Source organism: Poecilia reticulata, chromosome 21 (genome assembly GCF_904066995.2).
Source record: "Poecilia reticulata chromosome 21, P_reticulata-male-v2, whole genome shotgun sequence".
Taxonomy (NCBI): domain Eukaryota; kingdom Metazoa; phylum Chordata; class Actinopteri; order Cyprinodontiformes; family Poeciliidae; genus Poecilia; species Poecilia reticulata.
In genome coordinates this window covers 24,605,397-24,624,757 of record NC_088850.1, presented here as the reverse complement: position 1 = coordinate 24,624,757, position 19,361 = coordinate 24,605,397, and the positions used below count along the sequence as shown (strand labels likewise).

At 44.3% G+C, this 19,361-nt stretch overlaps 1 protein-coding gene and 1 long non-coding RNA gene across 2 annotated transcripts; one reads left to right on the top strand and one right to left on the bottom strand.

The window, feature by feature from the left end:
• Window positions 1–397: 397 nt before the first annotated feature.
• On the bottom strand, window positions 398–12,147 carry ufl1 (UFM1-specific ligase 1). Its single transcript, XM_008398584.3, has 19 exons — window positions 11,932–12,147; window positions 11,642–11,787; window positions 11,544–11,572; window positions 11,372–11,469; window positions 10,670–10,784; window positions 10,415–10,545; window positions 10,209–10,267; window positions 9,559–9,705; window positions 8,022–8,197; window positions 6,606–6,785; window positions 6,393–6,516; window positions 6,206–6,328; window positions 4,570–4,690; window positions 4,331–4,497; window positions 2,360–2,490; window positions 2,199–2,279; window positions 1,139–1,224; window positions 876–1,056; window positions 398–809 (listed from the first exon to the last, which is right to left on the bottom strand). The coding sequence occupies exons 1-19, from the start codon at window positions 12,006–12,008 to the stop codon at window positions 603–605; spliced, it is 2,379 nt and encodes a 792-aa protein (XP_008396806.1). The 5' UTR covers window positions 12,009–12,147; the 3' UTR covers window positions 398–602.
• Window positions 12,148–13,578: 1,431 nt separating this feature from the next.
• LOC103458040 (uncharacterized) lies at window positions 13,579–15,356 on the top strand. The gene is made up of 2 exons (XR_532519.2): window positions 13,579–14,918; window positions 15,061–15,356. It is a non-coding gene; the product is annotated as an uncharacterized LOC103458040 (long non-coding RNA).
• The last annotated feature ends 4,005 nt before the right edge of the window (window positions 15,357–19,361 follow it).

Sequence of the window (19,361 nt, the reverse complement as noted above, 5' to 3'; positions counted from 1 at the left end):
AAATTGGGGCAAAAATTTTAAAATTGTGCCATTTGAACTAACCTTTAGCAGACACACCAACATGCAGAAGCCCCTCTACCTCTGCCGCAGAAAAACTGTCAAGCCTTGACCTGTCTGCGGCAATAAAAAGGTTGGGGACCACTGCTGTATAATACCAGCAGGGCAGCTCTAGTAGTCATTTAGTAGTGCCTCACAGGGCAACTATAATTATGCTGCGGGCCAAATTTGACCAACAGGCCAGAGTTCGACACCTATGATTTAGACGCATCTGCAGCGGTTCATTATATCTCTTAAGCGGTTCAGCTTCTGCTCCTGCTGGATTCTTTTTGTAATGTCAAAGTAATTTCTGTGGTTTGGCTCAGCCTGCTGAGAAATGATTCACTAAGGGGAAATGAACTGATCACACGAGGAAATAAGCAGTTTTATTATGAAAATCAGTACCTCACTGAGGACTTCTATGTTAATGTGTTTACTGGACTCATCCCACAGAGGATTTTCACTTCATGATTTGAAATGATTCCCACATTTACAACTCATGACATACAGGATTACTGTCTGACTTCATATTGAAGAGGAGCAGGAAGGAGGATGTTTTTTTTTCTTCAGTCCTCATTGACAGATGTCTTCCTCTGAGATAGCACCAGCTGCTTCACCTGGGGTGTCAGGGTCAGCAGCTGGGCACGGACTTTCCTGGCTTCCTGCTTGTCCTCCTCATCACCATCTTCCTCCTCCTGCTTCTTGCTCTGGTTCTGACACACCAGCTGCTTCACCACCAGGCCCTGGTAGGCAGACAGCAGCTGCTGCTGCTCCTGGAAACAAACACACAATCAGCTGCTGGGTATTTGTGGATCTGTAGTGACCTGTGCCGGACGTACCGGTGAGATGCGGCCCGTCAGTATGCCAATAATCTGTGGGACGCAGCGGCCCGGCGCATGCAGCATGCAGTGGGTGGAGGCCTGGAACAGCAGCACACTGGTCAGGTGCAGCACCAGCGCTGGGTCCTCTGCCTCCTTCAGCTGCTCTGTCAGGGCCTGGCGGTGCAGGAACTGCGCCTGTCTACATGCATTAACACACCTCTGATTTGTGAAAACATCCAGATACAGTTCAGATCTGGGTAGTAAACCAGTGCTCCCATTACCTTTCCTTCTTCTTGTCTCCTTTCTTGAGCATGAAGCCACAGACCTCTGCAGAGGCTTCCAAGCTGCTCAGGAAGTCTTCCATTGTCTGGAATAAACAGGAAGAGATTTCAAATTAAATACATCAGTTTTCAGAATCAGTGCTACAACCTTAAAGAAACACTGAGCTGCAAAGCTCACTGGGCTGCAGACAGGCCTCCAGCTCAATGGCTGGGGTTCACTCTGAAGAGGTTTCCAGTCTATCACAAGACAGAAGCTGCAAAACTGCAATGGAAACACTTTTTTCACATCATGAGTCACCGACCAACAACTGGATGTTACTATTGGCGGAAGCATGGTTGGAGGACTATGGTGCGGCATGTTGTTTTTATACGTTTTTTCCCCCACAACATTGCCAGAATATCTACAAAGTTTATTGCACATTTGTAATGGAAAAACAACCAGAAGCCTATAATACAAATTGACAGCTGTCAATTAAACTCATGTCTTATTTGTTATTTCCAGATTTGAACATCCACATCAGATCACTTGAACCTCTTGAGTTCAGCCAGCAGGCTGACAGCAACTCTGAGGCCCAACTTGTTCTACCTACAGCAGTGGTGCCGAAAGTTGGTCTCCACGGGCTGCATGTTTTAGTTCTCTTCCTGTGCCTAATGGTAGTAACGACCTTTTCAGCATATCAATGTTCTTCTTGTAGGGGTGGACAACTCCAGGCCTGGAGGTCCGGTCTCCTGCAACTTTTACACGTCTCAACTTCAACACACCTGAGTCAAATAATGAGGTCGTTAGCAGGACTCTGGAGAACCTGACTGCACTGAGGAGGAGATTCAGCTGTTGGTTTCAAGTGTGTTGGACCAGGGAGACATTAAGAGTTGCAGGACACCGGACCTCCAGGACCAGGATTGCCCGCCCCTGTAGGTCTTCGAACGAGCCATCATTTGATCTAGGTGTTAAACCAGGGAGAGAACTAAAACATGCAGAATGCCGGCCCTTGAGGACCGATTTTGGGCACCGCTGATCTATGGTTTCCTCAGGAGTCACACCTTCCAGTTCACAGCTCACCTTGCCATTGAGGCAGTTGTGCAGCTTCATCAGAGGACCTCTGGTCTCTTCTGACAGTTTGCCCAGAATCTTCACTCTGACCTGAAGCAACACAGGAACAGTCAGAATCATCAGACCCTTCAGAACCCTGGCTGGTTTCAGTGGGAGTCTCAGAAGCAGACCTCGGTGGTGATGGTGCTGGGGTTGTCGACTGACATCATCAGGTCAGCAGCCAGGAAGTTCACCAAAATGTTGGTCACATCAGTGCACAAGGTCTTCAGGATGTGCTTGATGATCTGGATCTGAGTTTCATCTGTACCAAGGAGATTCAGAACTGAAACCTGATGCTGACTCCACAAAACTTCTATTTTCTAGATTTTTGAAACACTTATTCTAAACAGAACATCGACCTTTAAAATGATCCATCTTCCCAAATCAGGAATAAACATGGTACTAATTCAGCAGCGTAAAGGGCTAGTTCACCTGTTTTTTTAGAATCTGAACCATCCAACATATCAGAATTTAAGGCACACTTTAGGAAAGTTAATATTTTCCATTTGTTATTTTAAATATTTGAAAGGTTATTTCAATGCTAAGTTTGTTGTCTGAATTACTTTTATGGTTTAAGGCCTACCTTAAACCATGATTTAAGGTAGGCCAGTGGCCAAAAAAGCCGAAAAAAATATTTTGGCTTTTTTTATAGGTGTATTTTTCTCAAAAGAAATTCAAGCATCAGAATACTGATGGCTAAAAATATTTAAGTGAATTTATAAGACACCAAGTCAAATGGACTTATTAAGCACATACATTTTTAGAAACTTTTTTTTTAATCCTTTAGAAAAGGAAACTCAAACATTTTTGTATTCACATTTCATTTTTTAATTGCTACTTGGTCCTAATAATTAAATTAATAAAGGTTCAAAAGTATAATATATATTATATATATGGAATATTTTCCGGATTTGACCGGTTATCTTTTTAAACAACCGGAAAATTTGAAGCCAGTCGGTCATTTGACAGGTTATAATTAACACCCCTGACTGTTGCACACGGGCAGACATTATAGACGTCACGCAAAGAGTTCATCGCAGAGGCAACTGAAATCAATTCACAAAAAAATCCTTTCTGAATATCATCTCATGGTCTCTGAACTAAATGCGTCTTTCTGACCGGGAGCTGACCGCATGTTGAAGAGTTGTGGACCGGATGATTTGGAGTGTCTGGTTAGGAAGCGCATTCAAAATATTTGGTAGAGATGGCGCCTTTAATTCAAGTCTCTATTACAGACCAGAGAAAACGAAAGAGAATGCAATGCTGTTTTATAGTCTAAACAGGAGCCAGGAGTTTATTTTGAGGACATAAATAAAGGTGTAGAAGTTAATTAGACGGGAACATATGCAGTGCGCTGCACAACCAATGCAGGCTCCGCCACAGTGAAGAATTAAACTTAACCCATACCTGCGGTTTTAACAAATGGAGCCTTCTGGGTGCACCCTGGAGAGGGGTGTTCTGTAGGATTGCAGCAAACGGAACATCTGTCCGTTTCAGAGAAGCAAAACCACACAAAAAGAAAAACATCCTTCGAATAGAGCACGCCGGACCGCACGGTAAAAAAACTCGCAGAGTTGAATTGATCAATTTTAATCAGACAGATCCAACTGACCGAATGAACCAGTGCAGATTTCTCTGCAGATGCGAACCAGGAGGAATTTGTGAAGCTGTGTGTTCAGACCCCAGCGGGTGAAGTGCTGGTAATTTAAGTGGAGTCGTTTAATTATAAGTTATTGGGGCCACAGTCAGTGGTTTTTGTCACCATGGAGAAAAATTTTGTTGCATTTATCTGCTTTAAGTGTGATGGAATCTGGATTCACGATTCAACTAGGTGAATATTAACTAAACCGCATAAAAATGTGGCTAAATAACCTATGTTACTATGATTATTATTTTGACAGGTAAAAAAATTATACCAATAGTACATGACCAAATTTTTTAAGTCGATCAAGATGATGGATAACAAAAAAGTCTAGCGCGTCTTCTGATATATATATATATATATATATACTCCATTTCATATTTTAGACCTGATAAACTATGTGATCTGCTGCATGCATGCAGCACTGATTCAGCTGTCTGTAAGACTAACAGGGGCAGACCTGAAAATAGTTTGGTGCCTCTCTCAAACAGCCGTATGTTGTTGTACAGGTTACTGATCTCCTCCTGCAGATCCTTCATGCTCTTCTTCTTGCAGGCCGCTGAAGGTGAGCTGTTGGAGGACATGAAGACAGTCCTCAGGACGTCCTGGTAAGCTTTGGTTAGAGGCCTGCAGAAATGGAGACAGGACACTGACTGCTGTGTGAGGGGAAAGTGAGCCGAGTCAGATGTGGCAAGTTACCTGACCAGCAACTCGGCCAGCTCAGACAGGATGTCTTCAGGACAGTCGTTCAGTCTGTCCTTCAGAATAGCAGCGATCTCCTCCTGGGCCATGAAGGGAGCCTCGACTGGCCTGTTGCGACCTTGGTAGAGTAGAACACACTGATAAGCCTCACTGCAAAACTCCCACTAAATCTGCCACCCAGAAAGGAAAACAGCCTGACAACCCGGGGTGTTGGGTGCCAAGCAGACAGTAAAGCTCAGTGAGCAGCTTTAATGTGCATCCAGAGACACAAGCTGTGTGTCTATTAAATGTAGAATTGCTCAATTAAAATTACCAATTTAAATTTGTAGAATGGAAACACTGAATTTGGGGGGGGACAACACTTTTTTGATAAAAAGTCATTACACTAGGGCAGTTTTTCTCAATTCCGGTCCTCAGGCCCCCCTGCCCTGCATGTTTTAGGTGTTTCCCTTCTGCTACACAACTGGATTGAATCTGTTAGTGATTAACAGGCTTCTGCAGTACTTGATGGGGATGCAATCATCTGAATCAGCTGTTCTGGAATAGAAGGACATCTAAAACATGCAGAGGAGGAGGGCCTGAGGACTGGAATTGAGAAGCACTGCACTAGGGAGAGGTGGATTTTTGGCCGTATCGAAATAGATGTACAGCTGATCATTCGCTATAACACAGCGAGGGATCAGCTGTAACGCGGTTCACCTTTCGTGGTCTCGCTGCTTCGCGGATTTTTTGTGTGCAGTTTTTTTCCACAGTGCATTGTGTTCTGCGTCCTGATTGGCTAAAATATACGCAATACAGATTGGCTATTCAGGAGATGGAAATTGAAACTTTGAATGCCTGCTGAAAAAAACTGTGTCCTGTATCTCTGTCATAGACACAGCTGTGAATCTCGCGGGGCAGATTGGAGGAGACGCTTTAATGACATGACTCCAGATCACATTAATGCCGTGATTGATGAACACGCACATCCGCTGATCTGAAAACAGGTTTTGTTCTTTGGTTTCAATGTAGAGTATTTAATTATGCTGTATAATAAATGTAAAAACTAAAGGTAACCACTTCGCAGATTTCACTTATTGTGGGTTATTTTCGGAACGCAACCCCTGCGAAAAACGAGGAATCACTGTATTTCACGAAACAACGGAAATACATTTTTTGCATAGCACTCATCATGTGATTAACAGCTGCATGTGATGGCTGGCAGAAGGTGACAGGAAGTTGTAGGAGGATAACGGTTGGTTTTTGTTAGTGCAGTTGTGCGTCGAGTGTCAATCTAAAATGTTGGATCCAAAACTCTTCTGTAAAATCACAGACTATAATTTACCCAAAAACGCAGCCACTCCAGTGCCTGAATGAGACGCCGATGTCTCTTTTGATTTTCCCATAGATGAGTGCCAGAGCCAGGGCTGAATTAAGAATATATCTCATGCTACTGTTTAGATCAGTCGCTGCATTGTTTTTAATGACTTATCATGTGAACAAGCTTATTTATGGGTTATTTCCCTTTAATTCCTTATTTAATGGAAACACCATTAATGAGAAATTGTGTTTTTTCACCAGAATATAGACAAAACGTGCACATATTTGTAGAGGAAATTCAGCTACTGTTACATTCTGGTAAAGAGATACATACTCTGCTGTGATGCTCCTGCCTCCTCATCGCTGTCCTCGTCCCTCCTGCCCTTCTTCTTGGTCTTGCGGATGCGGATCTCCCTGGCGTTGCCACCCCCACCAGCCTTGGCGCTGCCGCTACCCTCTGGAAGACAACAAGTTAGAGCCCAACACTCGCATAGACCCCGCCATTACTGAAGCAGCCGGACCTGCAGCCTTCTTCCTGCGCTCGGCATCCCTTCTCTCCTTCTTGGACGGAGCAGCAATCTCGGCCAGAGCAGACGCCTGCTTCAGGTCCTCCTCCGTTATCAGGAACACTGGGTTGTTCACTTCCTGAGCAGCACAGACGCAGAAATCAGAAACCATGCTGGCTCAGCACAGGAACTCTCCACAGAGGGAGGAATTAAATAAGGAAACTGTACCTTCTGAGCCTTCTGCTGCATGGCGTCTTCAAATAGTGCCTGGCAGATGCCGATGAACTTCTCACTGACCACCACAGTACCCCCAAGAACACTGGCCTGCGACTGGACATTAGCGTTCCTCAGGGCCTGGTTAATGAGCATCCCCATGTCCTCCATGGAAAGACAGCTGGGCAGGACCGACTGGAACACGACCAGAAAGCCCAATGAGAACTAGAGCAGGCCAAGCATTCATGGAGCAGGAATTTCTAGCTCTTCCCTTTGAGATTTACATCATATTTATAGGGATAGTCTATCCTGTTATTTAATTAAACAATTTATGTTCAAGATGTATACAGATCAGTGGTGGCAGAACATTAGCAGAAAACCCAAACTTAAAACTTACATTCAGATTAAGGATGCGTTTCAAACCGAGATGGTTGATAAGTTAAATTGGTAGTATTGTGTGTTTTCCAAGCACACAGTGCTATAAAATGGCACCATCACTTCCTGAGCAGCAGGAAGGGATATAACAACCCTGGGTTGTTAAAAAAAAGCTATATATATATCAAATAAAACTTAAAATTACTTGGCAATTTAACACATTGAAATTGGACCTCTTTCTCTTTAAAGACTTGTAGTCTTTCTGAAACTCCGCCTTCAGAAGTCACCACAAGATGGCTCCTCTTTAACAGTTTTTTTTTTTTACCAGCATTTTACTGAACAGTATCTCCTATAATGAAATCAGCACATGTGAAGTTCCAAGAAGTGTTTGCAAATTGCTGCTGGCTAGTCTGGCGGAGCTGAGTGGGGGAGTCGCAGCGAACTGCTGCTGAGTTAAGAGGAAGGTCAGCAACTTGTAAACTGTAGTTCTGAGGAGGAGCTGTGTCTCAAAGATGGGGCTAGGTATTTGTAGGCATTTTTTCCCACAGCTAAATGGTTGCCACAAGAGATTTCTTACGTATGCATGAAAGAATCAAAGCAATGTCATATTATAACATTATAATATGACGTAAAGCTCAAAAAGTGGATTTTCATAATAGGGTCACTTTAAACATCCACTGCCTCTGGTGAGTGAAGTGGGAAGATTCAAAGGGGGTTGCCAGAAGAAAAACATTTATGGGAGTTTTTTGAACTTTATAAAATTACATTTATCCTCAACCACATATTTTACTGTTCTGTTAGAATTTGAGAAATAATATGTTGATCAAAATGCAAAATAAAAACTGATCTGTTTTGGTTGTCTGAAGCGCATAAGTTGGCTATTGAATGATGCCCTTTCAGCTGTATGTATAGTGTCTTGTCAGTCTATGTATGCTGGGCACCATAATGGTGCATAATATTCAAATAAATAAACCAAATCTAGCTGAGGAACCCACTTTCCCTTCTTTACAATCATATCCACGCGTCTAATTTTTGCTGGGTGGGGGGGCTGACCACCTGGAGGTCGGTCCATGTGGCAGAGTTAACAGCTTCCTCCACAGAGGCCTCCACCTGGTCCACCAGAGCCTGACCCACGCAGGTGGCACGCAGGAATAGCAGCTTGCTGGATCTAAAGCGCTTCCTGATGTAGCTGGACGGGTCAGGGATCCCGAGACGGAGCAGTGCATCGAACTCTGCAGAAGGAAAAGGAGGAGATGCTTCAAGCTGAAGAGAGCAGTAGATACATAACATAGGGGAACATGAAGCTGGTGTGGAAGAGTAGAACAGTTCTTAAGAAGGAAGCTAAAAGCAGCTGAAATAATTTTTTCACAATTGATGAAAACCTTGTCATCTACTGACAGCAGCAGGTCTTAAAACGTCCTTTTAATGATTAAAATATCATTTCAGATGCATTACAAGTTCAATGTTCATCAGTCAATGAACATTAATGACTACATTCATTAATGGTTAATTATGGTTTGCATAATTCGCTCTAGACTCGAGCCTCCACCAGACTGCACACAGGATGGAAGTTGGAGGTCAGAGGCTGTGAATTCAATGAGCATTCTGCTGTAGAACTGATGAAAGTGAAGCATAAAATGTGAACATCCCAAAACTGATATTTATGAATGTTGAATTGTTAATAAAATTGGAGATGTAATCATCAAATGAATTATTCAATTTTTTTTCTTAAAGCCGGAGTATGTAACTTTTGCAAACATATGCTTTCTTTTATCTTTATATATTTCTTAAAATTGTCACCATGTTGTATAATATGAGGCAGATAAATTGTGAAAAGAATCTGGTTTCTCTGCCTCCTCCCGGTAGTCCTACAGTTATCTCAGCCATCATAAAACCAATCAGAATTATTGACAGCACTAAGACCCTCCTCTGATTGGTTGTTTCTTACCAAACAGTATATGTCTCCGAAAGCTGTAGGATCAAAGGGAGGAGGCAGAGGAGGTTGATCTTTTCATATTATATATATATATATATATATATATGCATGCAGGCAGAGAGAAAGACAGTCTCCATCAGATTCTGTCTATCTGACAGATAGGTTTATGTAATTTAGAACCTCTTCTAAGGAGGAACATTTTAAAACTGATGTATGGAGGGTTGAGAATGAAAGAGAGTGGTTCTTGTAATCTAAATGGAAAATAATTAATCTTCCCCAAGTCACAGAATGCTGTGAGGAAAGGATAAGATGACCAGTTTATAGATATTTCAAGGTTCTACAGAAAGAGATCTTTTTCCCCTTCGCTCATTGCAAGAAGCTGATGTCATAAAGCAAAGCTGAATCAAACCATGTTTGCCTTGGGATCCTGAAGCCCAGTCCTTAATAACTGTCAACCTGCAACTTTTATATGTATTCCTTGTCTAAAGCCCCTCGAGCTAATGAATGGCTTACTAGCAGGTCTCTGCAGAGCTGAGTTACTGCCAGTGTGGAAAGTCAGCCTTTTGACTCATACATTTTGGGAAAGCGATGCAGGGTGGAGGATTGGACTTGAGCACCTCTGATCTAGTGTATTTCTCCAGTAACAAAAGCAAAGACCTAGGTATCCGTTTTGTTGGAGGAAGGAGTCCACCCAGGCGTTCTGCGTTCTGGCATAGATGTCAGGGATGTATACAGCCTTGTCCTGTCGTCCTCCCACTACGCTTCCCTTCAGACGTCCGCTGTTCACCAGTTCCTCCAAAACGGCTGGGACAAAAATGCATGAATCAAGACTCACTAAAACAAAACACTCACTTAATGGGGGAGTATTATGTATTTTCCTGGCACATACTGCCATTTTGTAGTTCTACCAAGTAATTGTATTACCTTCATTTGTTATAGAAATGTTATAGAAAGAAATTTGACTTAGTAATTTAACATTGCACTCAGCAGATGCGCAGTTTCACCAGGTGTTTGGTAATTCCTGCTGACTAGTCTGAGGATCTGACTGGGGACGTCCCAGAGGAGGGCTGCTCCTCTGGGCTGTGTGGTTGGAGCTCAGAAGCTTGGGACCTGCTCCGAGCAGGCGGGGCGAGGCCCACCCAGGGTTTTGGACAGCTGAATGGTTGCCACAGGAGATTAAATGATTTTTCAAACATGCATGAATCAAAGCAACACTTCAATACAAGACGATGGGAAGCTCAAAAAAGTAATTATACATAATACTGGCCCCTTAAATGATATGAAACAATCATGTAAAGTCTCCTTACTGTACAGGAGGTGTTCCTGAAATCCAAATGCTGCAATCATGCTGCTGACGGGTATTGGTCTGCAGAGCACAACATAACCAGACTGATATCCAAACAAAGTTCTAAGAATGTTTTGGTGAAAATGGTGAAGTGCACACACAGTTTCTGTGGCAACAAGCCGCCTCTGTTCTGCACAGGGAACATGTGATGGGAGTATTGAGTTGTACCTTGTAATTCCACTGAACAGGCCTCTGATTCTGGCTTTGTGACGTGCAACAAAAGCTCTGGTGAAGATCACTCCTCTGTTGTACTGGTCCATCTCTCCCTCGATGAGTTTTCCAAGGCGTTTCAACACTTCCTGAAATGAGAAAAAGCAATCCTGATGGGGCTTTTTACCCTCAAATGCTTGACTCAGCAATAACTCCACTGTGGCTGAATGTCTGAGCCTGAGGTAAGGAGAAGATCATCATGAGGTGACTCACCTCAGTTAGGAAGTCTCCTGGGAGGTCGTAGCTTTTACACAGCTCTGCCATGCTGACCAAACCAGCCTCCTGCAGTTTGTCGTTCACCTCCTCAGCCAGATGGTTCAGGTAGGCGCTGCACAGCACAGGATACAGAAAACAGCTCAATGCGTCCAGCCTCTGCCTCTCAGGTTTATTATCCTCCTCCTTATTCAGCTAGTAGGTCAGCCAGGTGTCCCACCAGGGGAGTAAGAACAGAATTAGATGAGACTTTTCATACATTTTTATTGGAAATGAAAGGAAACAACATGCGACTCCTTTAATATTCAGAATTTTACCTTCAACATATTGTATGCTCAAATCTAGAGATATAAAATCCATTTATGCATCTTAAAAAGTAATTTAAAATGTCAATTTAAAATGACGCAAGGATAAACCATAGCCCATATATAAAGGTCTTAGTCTTCGATGTGGCCGTCACAGGTTCGAGTCCCGGCCTTATGATCCTTGCCCATGTCTTCTCCCTCTCTGATATTCTGTATCCTGAAATCCAAATGCTGCAATCATGCTAACCACGTTCAAATCAAGGCCTCTAGAGCCAATAAAACCTTTAGAAAAAGTCAAACAATTAGAGTCGGGACTTTTCCATATTAATTGTGGTTAATTGATTATGATTAAATAAATCATCTTCTAACAGAAAGCTGATTGGATGCTTGTACTTACTCATCAATGAGCTGTCCCAGGACCAGCTGGACCCCTTTATCCGACTTGGCAATGTCGTTGGCTCTGTTTTCCACATGGACCCAGTCCACGTTGATGATCTAAAGGAAGTATCATTTAAAGGACATCTCAACAGCAACTTCAGCAGATGGAAGGTCACTGCATGGGAACAAACCTGCTGCAGATCCACAACGTTGATTCTTCCTGCAGGAAACACTGAAATAGAATCATCTGCAGTTGCAACAGGCTGATATATTTTTATGTTGTACCAACCTCCATGGACATACAGCTCGTCCCGGATTTCCCTGCTGATCTGAGCTGGAGTGATGTACTCCTTCCCATCCAGAGTGTGCACCACATCCAACTTTCTGTCCTGAACCAGCTTTGTGATGATTTCTATGCAGTTCCTCTCCGACAACCTGGAAACGGTTTACAGACATAGTAGAGACTTTAGAAACCAACACCGCCAAGGTTTTCTTCACATTTAAAACTTGAACAAACTACAGTGAGCTGCCTTAACCAGCCGAGTTAGCTCATGTTAGCATTTGGGCTAACGGCCTCACCTCTGTACTGTGTCCGCAAACTGAGCCCGCTGAAAGTCCGCGGCCAGGCGGCGAATCTCCTCCCAGTCAGCGGCCATTATTCCGCTAACAAGGCACGAGGACAATCCGCTGTCAGCGCTTTACTTCACCTCACCTGTCCACAGGACTTTGCTAACTGAAGAGTAGCTCTGCTCCAAAGAAACACGTCAACATACAGTGACGTAGGACGGCAAGCCTGGAGGTACAAAAAAAACCGAAAAAAAAAAAACATCGGGCTAAATCCAGCAAGTACACTTTGCTGCAGGGCCGTGCAGAGACCACTGAAGGGGCAGGTGCTCAAAAAAAACAGGGCACATCCAACCGTATTTTAGGACAGAATATTAACGAAGCCTCTCAGCTTTCAAAGTTTTATAAACAATGATAAATTACAAAATTGTGAGATATACAATCAAAGCTAAGGAGAATTTATACATAGAGCATAATACTATGCATATGTAAGATATTTTATTAGTAATTTCTTTCTGCAGGTCTATTTTGTTATAGGAAAGTTTTGCAATATTCAAACCTGCAATTTAGCAAGATATGTAAATCAGAGCTGGACCACCAGACATATTTTGTCTTTACATAATTACACTATTAAAAATGTAAACAAGGGCACAATGCAACCTTTCAGTGACTGTAATCTATAACAGAGCTGCCTGTTTGCTGCAGTGGAGATGAAGACGGTCCATTCAGGAAAGCAGAGCTGCATAAAACTTTAAGGTGAGACTGCAGAAAAAAAGAAAGAAAAAAAAAGAAAAAATTGAATTGTTAATGTATGTCACCATAAGAAAGGCCTACTGAATTTTGCTTAAAACTTTTTTAAACATTTAAATCACACATTCGTCCCATGAAGTGAAATTTTTTTTGCAAAACAAATCTTTTCTTAATATTCTAAGTTTTTGTTTGTGACTCAAAGTTTTGCTTGTGATTCTCACATGAATCGCAATAAAATATTTCTGATGTGTGCAAATAAAAGTTTATGTTTGGCAAATAACTTTATGTTCACGAGACAAAAATTAGTTATTTAATTTAAAAGTTTTTTAAACTAAACGGATTTGTTTTTTTAAAAAAGAAATCATTACAATTCCAAAAGTTTTGATTACAATTTTATTTTACTTAACTGAGGTTAATTTTTTTCCCCCATTGAATAATTGGGAAACAAATTTAACTTCATACTCTGTGAACCAGACCCTAAACTTAAAGTCTGGGTTGAGTTTTTTCCCCTTCATTAATGACACTTTTATTACATTCATTATATCTATCACGGTAATTCAGGGTGAGTTATTTTTAATTCTAAATTAATATCTTTGTTGGACTTTTATTTAAGTGTTATTTTCCTTCAAGATACATTTACCTAACGCTGGAATGAATGCGGGCTGCACAGTGGCGCAGTTGGTAGAGCTGTTGCCTTGCAGCAAGAAGGTTCTGGGTTCGATTCCCGGCCTGGGGTCTTTCTGCATGAAGTTTGCATGTTCTCCCTATGCATGCGTGGGTTTTCTCCGGGTACTCCGGTTTCCTCCCACAGTCCAAAAACATGACTGTCAGGTTAATTGGCCTCTCCAAATTGCCCCTAGGTGTGAGTGTGTGTGCATGGTTGTGTGTCCTGTCTGTGTTGTCTGTCTGTGTTGCCCTGCGACAGACTGGCGACCTGTCCAGGGTGAACCCCGCCTCTCGCCCGAAACGTTGGCTGGAGATGGGCACCAGCAACCCTCCCGACCCCACTGAGGGAAAAAGGGTGCAAGAAAATGGATGGATGGATGGAATGAATGAATGCAATGTACATCATGCAGCAAAGGAAATTAGAAGATCCGACATATATCCATTATGGAGATGATCAGTTTTGGACGGGCGATGTGCCCCTATTGCATAAGCGATACTGAAGAATGACTGATATCATTAAAGATACAGGGAAGAAGCTTTTAGTTATCTTGCTTTGCTAGCAAAGTCGTTAGCTTTCAGCTAGCTAATAGCACAACAACAGCCTAATGTCTGTCTGATAAAAATACTGAATCGATAGATACGAACAGTTTCTCCTCACCTGGTTGTCTCCTCCCCTCAGTAGTTCTTCAGAGAAAGGCAGACGCAGAGGCCTGTCAGTGTCTGTTGTATTTCATTACCTCTCTGCTTAAACCGCGACTCTGAGCTGAAGCAGAAACGATACTTCAACGTTTTCTGTCATCTGACAAGCAGCAAGTCTCCACTTTATTCACCAAAAACGTTTTTTTTTTAATTCACCAAAAACTGATCTGTAATCTGGAACGTTTGTTACGTTGAGCTCCAGTTAGTCGCTTTATCTCACTGTGCGAGAGGCAACTGTGTCATGCGTCACGGGCAAAAGGTCAAAGGTAACAAGGTGACCAGAGGGCTTATTATGTTGTACAAAAAAAATAAAAATAAAATAATAATAATTTTAGTACATGTTATGTTTCACAAGAGGGCTTAGAAAATAATAATAATAATAATAATAATAATAATAATAATAATAATAATAATAAAAAATTGACCAAAAGGGTACTTGGGGGCAAGGAGCAAAAAGGGCAGGTGCTCAAGGCCCCCCAGCCCCCCCTCCCCCCTCTCTGCACGTGCCTGCTTTGCTGCAGCCGTTGCAGCAAACAGAAAAGGGCAGGGACGGTGACAGTTCTGCCCCTTTTCCACCGGCTCTACTGCCTCTTTTCAACCCGGCTTTGCTCGGCTCTGTTTCACAGTGACCACGTTTCCACCGGCCCAACTTGGCTCTTTATGGCAGGGTGCCGCCTGCAGGCACCATGTGCTGTGCTTCGTTACATGCAAGTTGTTTTTCTGATACAAAAGAAGAAGAGAGAACTGAGCTATTTTTTTTATAGCCTGATTGGGATTTTTCTGAGATTTCAAGAAAATGCACCGGTGGGAGGAATGCTGCGATGTGGTGAGAAGGAGCTGATCTTCACCTTGCAGGGGGAGGAAAGCAGGTGACTCAGACGGTGCAGGTGAGCTAACGAAGATTTTTGTATTAAACTACTACAAAACTTGTAATAGTTCCGAATATACATGAGCTAATGTTAGTCAGTGTGTTGCAAATAACTTAAAAATGTCCGAATTAATTCATAATATATTCCAATGTGTTTTCAGATGTTGGTAAACTGTCGCTGCAGACCATCATGGTTCTTCGTGCTCCTCTGAGTTGTAGGACGTCTCATCAGTGTCCGTCTTCCTGACTGGGTCGGTGTTTACCTTCAGGATGTCTGGAGCAGGGATCACATGAGCTCAATATGCTGATGAAACATTTCTGATTTAAAAAATGTGTCTGATGTTCTTATAGAGTAGAAGTGCATTAACAATCTGTAGTTTTGAACTTCAATAGTTTAATTATGATTCACCTGATGTCCAAGTTATATTGAGAACAAATAAAGCTGTATTCCATCTAATCTGACTGGTTCTAGTTCCATGTTTTCACATTTTGGTCAAAGTATTACTGTGTAATTATGTTACAGGAAAACATCTCGAGTGAAATGCTATTTAAACCTGCAACTAGTCTAAAAACAACAAATTTGCACTTCTGTTTAATCCAAATTAAGTCAGCAGCTCCGTCAGGCTTCCAAGAGCTTCAGGGGCCCCATAAAAGCTAATATTTTAAAACAGACCACAGATACATAAATGTAGCACTTGTTTATTAAGATTATCAATGCTGTTAAACTGGATTCAGTTTCAGCATACATAAATTAAAAGATTTTAAATTATTTAACATTTAAATGCAAGATTTTAAGGAGCTGGCAATTTTTCTTTGTAAAACTTCAAAGAACAATATTCATAGTTAGATTGTTTTGTTACCATAGCAACAATCTGATGCTGTGAGTTTAATCTTTTAATTTACAAATACAAATTAGTCAACTGCAATTATAACTTATTGCTTTAGGCTGGCCAATTAAACCACTTCTCCTCTGCCATATTTCACTAACCAACAGAAGCTGTTAGAGATGCTGATGACTTTAGCAGCTACAGGGGCCCCTAAATCAAAGTCTGACAAGGCCTCATGCAGCCTTGGAATGATGTTTGGTTACCTGACTCTGGTGCAGGACAATTACAAACACAACACAATCAAAGGTAAGCCTGAAGTTTATTTCGAACAGCAGCCGGGATAGACAGGTGAACAGACGGCAACAGGCAGGAGGTGAGGACCAGTCGGGGATAGGCCTGTCACAATAACAAATGTTGCTGGTATGATTAATAATACATGAGATTTCCTTATAGATACACAAAAGAACATGTCACACTGGAACTGATAAACTAAATAAACAAAACAATCAAAGATAAAATGGATTCTCAGTCTCCATTAACAAAAAACATACTTGAATAAAAACTAAACAACATAAAGCCAAAGTGGAAATAAATACTGCATTCAACCAAAAGAGTGCAGATTATGACGTCTGTATATATTGTCCTTCAGTAATCACTAGATTTAAATAGAGAAGATGAGCACATCCGACTACTAGAGCATTAGTTCATATTACATGATTTTTTGCCCCTATTTTATCCTTATGACAATCTTAGATCGTTGGCTGATCTAACCGATCATCCTGCAGTGTGTGGTGTGGGTTATGGTAACTGGAAATAAAACCGCGTGGCATTACCACTTAACGTGGTCCCACAGAGCTGAAACTTCGTGGGGGTGTTCAGTCCGACCCCATGGACCGTATGCCACCGCTTGTTCAATCCAGGCACGCCCCCGTGGGGTCGATCCGCACCCCGAATTCCTAAAAACGGCAGGGGGCCCCAAGGGCCAAGCTTTGATGTTACAGCTCCAAAATTCGGTATGTGTGTAGTCCGAGACGAGATCGCAAAGGCTGCCAAGCCGCATCGCGATCGGATCAAAATTGCCCTGTTGGTGGCCGTTAGAATATGTGGAAAATTATGGTTCCGGGCGGCCATTTCCCATTCAAATCAATGGAGCGGTTTTTCTGGAAACACGAAATTCAAACACCAGGGAGACCCACTTAACGTGGTCCAACGGAGCTGAAACTTCGTGGGGGTGTTCAGTCCGACCACATGGAACTAATGTCACCGGTTTTTCAATTCAGGCACGCCCCCTTGTGTCGATCCGGACCTGGGGTCCGAAAACCGCACATGGCTCTGAAGGGCCAAGCTTTGATGCTAGAGCTCCAAAATTCGGTATGTGTGTAGTCCGAGACGAGATCGCAAAGGCTGCCAAGCCGCATCTCGATCGGGTCAAAATTGCCCTGTTGGTGGCCGTTAGAAGATGTGCAAAATTTGGGTACGCAGCGAACACTCTCCAGTTAAACCTATGGAGAAACCCAACATTTTTTACCAGAATCTAAGTCCTGCTGCCTTACCAGGGGCACGAACTTCCAGGGCCTGCGTACTGCTGGGTGTAGTCCGAGGTGGGGTGCTTAAGTGTGGGTACACGTGCTCGGCCGGTGGGCCTGGCAGGCCCGGTTCTCAGTTGATGGCGAGAAAAAGTCTAAGTCCCAACCAGGGACCGGACAGGGGGCGCTCGGCCGGAAGAGGCTGGGGAGGGTAGCCTCTCCCCGGTCAACCCAAGGCCACATCGTAAAACTGAGTGGCCTTACCAGGGGCACGAGCTTCCAGGGCCTGCGTACTGCTGGGTTTAGTCCGAGGAGGGGTGCTTAAGTGTAGGTACACGTGTTCGTGTGGAGAGCCTGGTTCTATCGGGGGTGGGGGGGTTCCAAGACTGTGTCTGACCCCGGAGCCAAGTCTGGGTGTGGGCCTGGAGGTCAAGGCTATGTGGAGTTCCATGCAGCCTTGACCTCCAGGCATGGATGTCCCAGCCTGGATGTCCAGGCCTGGATGTCTCTGCCTGGATGTCTGTGCCTGGATGTCCAGGCCTGGATGTCTCTGCCTGGATGTCTGTGCCTGGATGTCCAGGCCTGGATGTCTCTGCCTGGATGTCCAGGCCTGGATGTCTCTGCCTGGATGTCTGTGCCTGGATGTCCAGGCCTGGATGTCTCTGCCTGGATGTCTGTGCCTGGATGTCCAGGCCTGGATGTCTCTGCCTGGATGTCCCAGCCTGGATGTCCAGGCCTGGATGTCTCTGCCTGGATGTCTCTGCCTGGATGTCCAGGCCTGGATGTCTCTGCCTGGATGTCTGTGCCTGGATGTCCAGGCCTGGATGTCTCTGCCTGGATGTCTGTGCCTGGATGTCCAGGCCTGGATGTCTCTGCCTGGATGTCCCAGCCTGGATGTCCAGGCCTGGATGTCTCTGCCTGGATGTCTGTGCCTGGATGTCCAGGCCTGGATGTCTCTGCCTGGATGTCTGTGCCTGGATGTCCAGGCCTGGATGTCTCTGCCTGGATGTCCCAGCCTGGATGTCCAGGCCTGGATGTCCCAGCCTGGATGTCCAGGCCTGGATGTCTCTGCCTGGATGTCTGTGCCTGGATGTCCAGGCCTGGATGTCTCTGCCTGGATGTCTGTGCCTGGATGTCCAGGCCTGGATGTCTCTGCCTGGATGTCTGTGCCTGGATGTCCAGGCCTGGATGTCTCTGCCTGGATGTCTGTGCCTGGATGTCCAGGCCTGGATGTCTCTGCCTGGATGTCTGTGCCTGGATGTCCAGGCCTGGATGTCTCTGCCTGGATGTCCCAGCCTGGATGTCCAGGCCTGGATGTCTCTGCCTGGATGTCTGTGCCTGGATGTCCAGGCCTGGATGTCTCTGCCTGGATGTCTGTGCCTGGATGTCCAGGCCTGGATGTCTCTGCCTGGATGTCTGTGCCTGGATGTCCAGGCCTGGATGTCTCTGCCTGGATGTCCCAGCCTGGATGTCTCTGCCTGGATGTCTCTGCCTGGATGTCTGTGCCTGGATGTCCAGGCCTGGATGTCTCTGCCTGGATGTCCAGGCCTGGATGTCTCTGCCTGGATGTCTCTGCCTGGATGTCTGTGCCTGGATGTCCAGGCCTGGATGTCTCTGCCTGGATGTCCAGGCCTGGATGTCTCTGCCTGGATGTCTGTGCCTGGTTCTGCAGGCCTGGATGTCTCTGCCTGGATGTCCCAGCCTGGTTCTGCAGGCCTGGATGTCTCTGCCTGGATGTCTGTGCCTGGTTCTGCAGGCCTGGATGTCTCTGCCTGGATGTCCCAGCCTGGTTCTGCAGGCCTGGATGTCCCAGCCTGGTTCTGCAGGCCTGGATGTCTCTGCCTGGATGTCCCAGCCTGGTTCTGCAGGCCTGGATGTCCCAGCCTGGTTCTGCAGGCCTGGATGTCTCTGCCTGGATGTCCCAGCCTGGTTCTGCAGGCCTGGATGTCTCTGTTGCTCCAGGCCCGGATTTCAAATTCGTACGGAACCTAGGCAAACTATATACTGGAAGAACCGGGCGAGTCCCAGGAGTGCCCCGGTGGTCTCCGATTTCGCCTAGGACGTTCCCCCGATTTTTAACGAATTTTTAAGCGATTTGCGCCTAAGCGG